At 30.3% G+C, this 8133-nt stretch overlaps 1 protein-coding gene across 1 annotated transcript; it reads left to right on the forward strand.

Annotated features, from left to right (window-relative positions):
- LOC147399984 (16 kDa phloem protein 1-like) lies at nucleotides 1-2923 on the forward strand. Its single transcript, XM_086445568.1, has 5 exons — nucleotides 1-133; nucleotides 604-669; nucleotides 1528-1663; nucleotides 1996-2131; nucleotides 2817-2923. Exons 1-5 carry the CDS (start codon nucleotides 67-69, stop codon nucleotides 2874-2876), a joined length of 465 nt encoding a protein of 154 aa, XP_086301694.1. The 5' UTR covers nucleotides 1-66; the 3' UTR covers nucleotides 2877-2923.
- Nucleotides 2924-8133: the final 5210 nt, after the last annotated feature.

Raw genomic sequence — 8133 nt, forward strand, 5'->3', positions numbered from 1 at the left:
CTTACTTACATTAATATTTCAAGAACCTTAGAAGCTTTCTTGTTTAGTAGAGAGAGAGAGAGAGAGATGGTGAGAGGGATATTAGAGGTGTTGCTCGTGGATGCATCTGGTTTAAGAGACACCGAGTTCTTTGGTATCTATTTCCTCCTTCAATTACTCTTCTGTTTTGATTTCATTCTTCACATATACTTCGCAAAACCAACACAATAAAAACGAGGACATCTGATTGGTGATTTTCAGCCATGGGTTTTATGAACATGCCCATGGTGGGTCCAAGGAAATCAAATGGATGGTAATCACCAATCTGGCCGTTTGTTTGGTGTGTGATGTCTTCTCAAGAGTGGACCAAACATTCATAGATCAATGGGTTTCAAAGAGTAGAGCGTGCCACATGGTACAAACAAAATGGAGAAACTCCTAGTGGAAATTAAGAGTCCACACTCTAATGAAAATATTAAATTATATTAAAATTGGATTTTAGAACTTGTTTTGCTTTTTTTCAGTCTCTTTAATAGTAATCAGTCATTTTCTATTTTTATTTTTTTTTAGTTGGTTATCTCTGTTCTTTCTTTTTTATCTAAAATCCAATTTTGATGTTGGCAGGTAAGATAGATCCGTATGTGTTGATTCGTTATGGTAATCAAGAACGCAAAAGCAAGGTTGCCCAAGGTAAAGACATATATAGGGAAAATCACTTTCATCTTGTGTTTAGGTTAATAGCAAGTTTGCCTCGTAGAAGCATTATCTTTGAGTTTGCATTGCGAATCTGAAATCCAAGTAAAAGAGGAGAATTATGTTACACTGTTAATCAACATAAAATGGTATCATACATTGGTAATGGGTCAAAATTTTCATTAACTTTATAATATATTATGGCAAAATAATCTTCATAATGAGGACAGACATTTGTACATCAGTAAATAACATAAAAATATAAACCACCATAATGAAGATGATAAGAGCTTATTTAGATTGTAATAGATTGACACTTTTTTTGTGTCACACTAGTAGATATATAACACATATTACGAAATTAAGTAGTTTTTTCTATAACAAGATCATGGGCCCACGTGGAGATGATCCAAGAATTGAATTTTGACAAAGACAGTTCCTTACTATGAGATGATTCTCACAGAAAATTAGGGCATCTCAACATCTTTACGCATATCAAAGTTGTATTATTGAATAGAAAGACATCTACATTTCATTATACAATTAACTTGAACTTTGTACATTTAATAGAATTAGAAGTTTGGGATGTCAAAACTATAAATTTTAATCAAATGGATCGATTTCCCTCTGAGCAAACAAGGAAATACAAGGATATAGCCATGGAAAATGGGAATGTTTTCATTAGCATGTATAAGGTCCTAAGTCTTGACTTCCAATTCTTGACATCCCAATCCCACAGGCATTAAAAGAAGAAAAAAAGGCCATAAGTTCATTGCTTACTATCATTACCAAAGGTGGCAAACATTTTTTTTTTTTTTTTTTTGATGGTTAAAGCCACGTAACTTTTGGATGCAGGGAAAGGTAGGAATCCAGTATGGAACGAAAGATTTACTTTCAAGGCAGAGTATCCAGGGAGTGAAGATCACAAACTCAACTTCAAAATCATGGACCGAGACATCTTCACAAAGGATGACTTTGTCGGACAATCGACGTAAGTTAACTATTGTTTTTTCACTATGATCAAGAATGATTTCAGCCGCCCTTATTTATAAAGTCGTAGGTTTCCCAATCCGAAACCAACTCTCCTCCTTTTGGTTACCCAAATCACCAACTCTCTTCCTTTTAGATCCTTCAACTTCCCTATTAGTGAGTGATCTATGCTTGCACTTGAGACTAGACCATCTGAATCAACTCTTACATTTTCACAAATGCTCTCATTTTTAATATTATCTTTGCTAATTTTTCCACTTAACATAAAACCCATCAAAACAATAGCCTTTCTAGCAATATTTTACAGAAGGCCTGGAATGGCATCATGTGCAGGATATATGTGGAGGATATTCTCTCATTAGGTGTGGAGAACGGAACTGCTGGAACACAACCAACCAAATATAGAGTTGTCCTTCATGATCAGACTTACCGTGGAGACATACGAGTCGCTGTTACTTTCACCCAAAAGGTATGCAACATGTACCGTCAAAACCATAACTTCAACATGGCAACTGTTCTGTAAAGCTCTCAGTAGTATTAGAATGCAAAATCAATATCTACCATAATAATATTGTTAGGAATTTAGAGAGTGTACTTGTTAAACGTAGCGGAGATCAAAATCTAGAGTCGTGTCATGTTGAGTTGATCGTCGGAGATCGGAAAGTACAAACACTCGTCACGTCGACGCTACTAAAACAATCATGATGATTATACGCCTTAAACCCTAGGATGTTCGATAGAAACCCAGAAACCTGCTAAACTTAAAAAGGAGAGGGAATAGAGAGAATTTTTGATTTTTTGATGTGTTTCACGTACATAATTTTACTCTATTTATATAGATAAATAGATAATGAGATTGCAATTTCCTAATCAAATAAGGACTCAATCTCACTAGAACTCTAACTCTTAGGAGAGTTCTAGAGTACGTGTATATGAGATGGGCCCACATAGACACCCAATAACTAACAAAAATATTGTCATGTTGTTGTTAGAATTTCTCCAATCCAAAGGCCTGGGATTCGAGAAATCAACCACAACATACGAATTTATGTGCTAACATTGACACCAACATGACCAATAATAACCGATTTTATAAACCAATATTATAAGATTGATGTTAATTGGATTTATGATTCTTCTTTGGTTATCAATAGGTAGAAGACGACATGGACGAAGACTTCGGGGGATGGAAACAAAGTTCAATCCCTCAATGAGTTTGTATTTGTAGTCTCCTTGCCTACATGGGAGTGTTAATTTGTGAATTTATCAATTTGTTCTCTGATTGGTTGTGTACGTGTGTCATTTGTTGAAGTAAATTTAAAAAAAACTGTTCAACTCAAGAGACTCCTTATTCTTAAATTTGTTCGTTTATGAGTAAGATTATGATAAAGATTAATAGTTTGGAATTATGATAAGATCATTAATTGGAATTTACTTGTAATTGGAACATTTTCATATTATGTAATTTGGACTATTGAAAGTTGGGTCCAATAATCAAATAATTATTTCTTTAGCATGGTCCATCAAAGTAATTTTTAAGAAAATGGTATTCATATAGTCATTTATTGGCCAGCCCTCCATGATTTTTATAATTTTATCATCATCGTCAAGTTCATCCCAAAAATTCAGAGTTCGTTAATAATGAATTATGTTGGGAGCGGATCCTTGGTAGCAATTTTTTTTCCTATAGCTCCCTCTAGCACTTTGAAAAAAACATAAATAACACGTAAGTTGTCACGCTCTCAATTTAGGATCTAGATTTTTCCAAATCTTGAGGGTGGAGCGAAAAAAATAAAAATCAAGATCTTCAAATCTTAAATACGATGTGAATTTCTTTCAAATAATATCGATAGAGTTTTTCCTAAAAATTAGACTTATAAAAAAAATTTCACCTGTAGAAAAATACTTGTATAATCAAAATTTATATATCCAACTACATTCCAACCATCATATCATATTGAATATATATAATTATAATTACAACTCAAAAATGTACATACATCAACTACACATCACACATCGACTGACAGATATCCACATCATAAACACTAATTCTCATTCTCTAAGCATATACATACAAGAAATCACAACACACATGATGTTAATATATACAAGAAAGTCCAAAAGTACACAAAATAATTACACTAAACTCCAATCTCATCTCACATATAATAATAATAGTGTGCATCATCTTGATCCTACAATCCTTCTAAATAACGTATTCCATCAAGAACAAGTATCTCGGTAACTGGGACATCTGTAATGTTTGTTGGTAGGATGAGTAATAAAAAAGTTACTCTATAGTAAACTCACATTTTAAGTTAGTAGTCCTAACATGAATAACTAAACAAGGTAATTTATTATAAATAATGCAGATTTTTAAATAAGTAAACAAAAAAAAAAAAAAAACTCGAAACATGTTAATCTTTAATAAAACAGTAACGAAATATCTCTTATTTCATAATAAAATAAAAGAACATAAACATATCATAAAAATATCAATCTCAATAATTTACTTGATAAGAATAACGAGGTACACAACCGATACAAAAGTATCAATCTGTATATCGATCCTCCAGTACTTAACCAGTGTGAAACTCACCATTAGTTCCTAATTTTATGGTTGGTTTGACAATTTACCATAATTTGTTGACTGTGTTTTATGACTCAAGTTGACTATTAATCCCTAACAGAAATTAGTCGTTTGACTACTATAGATTGTAAATAATCATTTGACAAGTCAACTTTATCGTACTTCTGTGATATGCATGTGTCATCAATCAATTAAGTCATTTGCAAATCGTCTTTATATTATAATTTGTTATTTTCCAATAAAGATAAAATTAAAAAAATTTGAATTGTAGGTACAAGAATATTTTCAAATGGTATTTCATATTACCGGAGAAAATATCAAATTCCTATTATTCTAAATTAATTGGTTACTTCTAGAAAGAATTACTGATTAATCATATAGGCATTTATTATCCTTTTAATGGATAAAAATAATAATTATTATATTTTTCAAATTTCATTTGAAATAAATTAAAACAAATTTACAAGTGTGATGACTTTCCCAGGTATTCTAGAATTATAAACATGTAATAATATATTGAAAGTAGTAAATAATAAAACAATAAAATCTTATAAGTACACCGTCCCATGATTATCATCATAATTGCATTTCATGCTCTATTACACAATGTTCAAAAGCACTTTAAATCTGAAAATTCCTCAACACAAACATATGGTCGAGAATCTCATTGTTGATTATTAACAATTGAAACTTTCATTCTCAATTCAAATTTAAGCTTAAACATATTTTTATATAAATTATTATATAATGAAAATACACTTTCAAAATAAAGAAAACGTATAAAATAAATTTTGGTGAGTTTAATTAGAATATTAATCCATTATAGTTAAACTCACCAAAATTCACTTCTTTTTATTATACAATTTTAAAATATCAAATAAAACATTTAAAATGAATTATTATACAATTCGATTCATGAATTTTGAATTTAAAACAATAATATATTTAAAATTAATTATCAAAATCATTGAAAATTATATTACGGATTTGAAATTATAAATTTCCTACATTTGCAGGTGGGTTTTACATTTTTCTACAGTATTAAAATGATTTTTCTAGTTAATTTCCAAGGCGATTCAACAAAATATTATTGTTACTAAGTAGATTTTGATGTCGTGAATATTTTATTCTTTAGTGTTGGATCTTAATTCATATCTGAACACATTTAAATCTCAATCGAAGGTAATGTACACGAATTCACTATCAAAATCCATCCGTATCTGATTTTTGTTTTTCTTACAGGAATGAATGAACATCATGTTACATTATAATATATAAAATGAATATACCTAGGTATCTAAACCGTTAACACGTTTATAACTTATAATATATTATAATATTATATTATATATTATAATATTATATTATATAATATAATAGCATAATAACATAATAATATTATAATATTATATTATATTAATTACACCTCACCCCTTTAATATTTTAGTAATTTAAAATCAATCATTCTTATATAAATAATACACATAAACCCAATTTAAAAAAAATATTATTTTAATATTTTAATGAGAAATATAATAATTAAATAATATTTTTTTCATATATTTTCATTTTCTCCGTCATATCCATTATATTAGACCAATTTGAACTGTATATCTCGAATTTTCAAAATTTCACATCGATTTTTCTCTATTAATCAAAATACCCCTTAAATCCTAAACTCTCTTTAATAAAATTAATTTTCTCGTAACTTATCCTACTAAATTCGGATTTAAGTTTATTGACAGTCTAAACTATGTTTTTCGATGCTTTTGAATTCAATGATAATGTTCATTTGACCAATAGAACTTCCTATAAGATTTTGAGTTTTATCTACTTTGATTAAATATTTTAATTTTAAAATTATAATCATAGTAAAATTTCTTTAATTGTACATTTCATTTGTCAAATTCTCCTTCTAACAAATCCTTATTTTAAATTGACAATGTCACACTTTATTTTTAATATTTTTTTTAAAACTAAATAGGAAAAAAGATCAGTATAATTGACTTAATTCCTTGATATACGTAATAAATTTTTATGACGTTACATAAGTCATCTAATTTTTATAAGCTAGATCAATTTTTTTTAAGCAGAAAAACTCCTAGAGTTTTTTAACCTTAATCAAGGCTTTGAAATGAACGACCATTGAACTCCTAAATTTGAATAGGATGAATTTAGTGTCTCATGCATGGGGTGGTCTCTCAACTTATCTAAAATTTCTACATGAAGCTACGAGAATACAGTGCTACTCACAATTTGTCCCCATTTTGTTCATTCAACTTTATCTAAAGCCATATGATTAGAATAAATTAAGACTCCAAATGTCAAGTTTTTATATAAAGCTACGATCACAAAAAAGACTCTTCATACAATTCAAAGTTAGTTGCAAAAGGCTAATCAAAATCATTACCACATTTTTCATCCCATGTAGCTTTAGTTGTTAGTCGATTGATCATTGAGATTTTCGAGTAATTTTTTGCTTACAGGCTCTTTAGTGGATCCCACATTAAGCCTAACGAGGGTAATTTTGTAAATTGAGGATGCATCCAATACATGCGGGCTCATGTGATTGGTGGATCCCGAATTCTGTGAGCTATATGAGCAAAAAAAAATAATAATAATAATTCAAGATTTCCCCTTCAGCATTTAATTGGTTACTCACCCAATAAATATTCTAGAGCTAAGTTACCAAACTGCAAATTCATATCGAGGGAATTAGTTTGAGGTAGACAGGGGTGGAGCCAGGATTTTGTTTTCGTGGGGGCAAATTACAAATAGAAAAATTGTCTGATTTTCTATGGGGGGTAAAGCAGTAGAATGTTAAAATTTTTTGTGGGGGCAAATTACAAATAAAAAAAATTTCAAAACTTCTGTGGGGCCAAAGCAGTAGAATGTTAAATTTTTTTTTAAAATTATTAATACCTCCCTATGCATTTTAGAAATTCTTGTGGGGGCAATTGCCCCCACTGCCCCCACTGTAAATCCGCCCCTGGAGGTAGAGGTTCTTATGACTTCATAGAATACAACAAATTGTTTACCAACAGATCTACAAATTCTCATTGCAGTTGGATGAATGTTTTTTTTGTTGGGTTCTGTTGTGTGGAAGCATAACAAGAGTAAAGATTTAAAAAAAACAAAAAACTGAACACACAAGATTTATATGGTTCGGCAAATTGCCCACGTCCATGGAGGAGAGGGAGAAAATTCAACTATCAACTATAAAAATTACAGACTCTTTATCCACAATCGCAAGGAACCTCACAGAACAAAACATAAGAAACCCCACTCAAAAATACAATATATATCAACAACAAAAAATTATTTTGCCTCTTGCCGTCCATTTTCAACTTGGGTTAAGTTTTGAAAAGCTCTCTTTTTTTTTTTTTTTCTTTTTTTTTAATCTGAATTTTTGGATGAAATCTAAAAGTTTTTGGTGTTGGATTTTATAATCCATGTGGGCCAGAGAACCTTAATAAGATTAGAAATCTTACTTAGTGAGGTTAGCCTGCTTCATATGTTAAGATTTGTTGAGTAACAACCTTTATCGGAAATTTTGTAGTAAAATTGCACAGATGCCAGGTAATTCTCTCCTCTTTAGTTGTAGGGCCATCTGGTCATGTGATCAACTATTCCCGAGAGTGTGCCACATGTCATATTAGATTCAGACTCATCCATAGACCAGACAAATAGACAATGTAACGACACCTTTCCAAAAATGTCAGTGTTACGTCAACCAATTCGAACCTTCAATTGGTGGGTCAAGCAAATTGGAAAGGAGAAAGCCCAAACGCATGAGTTCCATGTTAACAAGAATGATCCTTCTCTATCAAACTATAACTTCCCTTACCAACCGTTAGTTATTATACTGTTCATGCATT

The sequence above is a fragment of the Akebia trifoliata genome, chromosome 6, assembly GCF_017979445.1.
Source record: "Akebia trifoliata isolate Shusen 1 chromosome 6, ASM1797944v1, whole genome shotgun sequence".
Taxonomy (NCBI): domain Eukaryota; kingdom Viridiplantae; phylum Streptophyta; class Magnoliopsida; order Ranunculales; family Lardizabalaceae; genus Akebia; species Akebia trifoliata.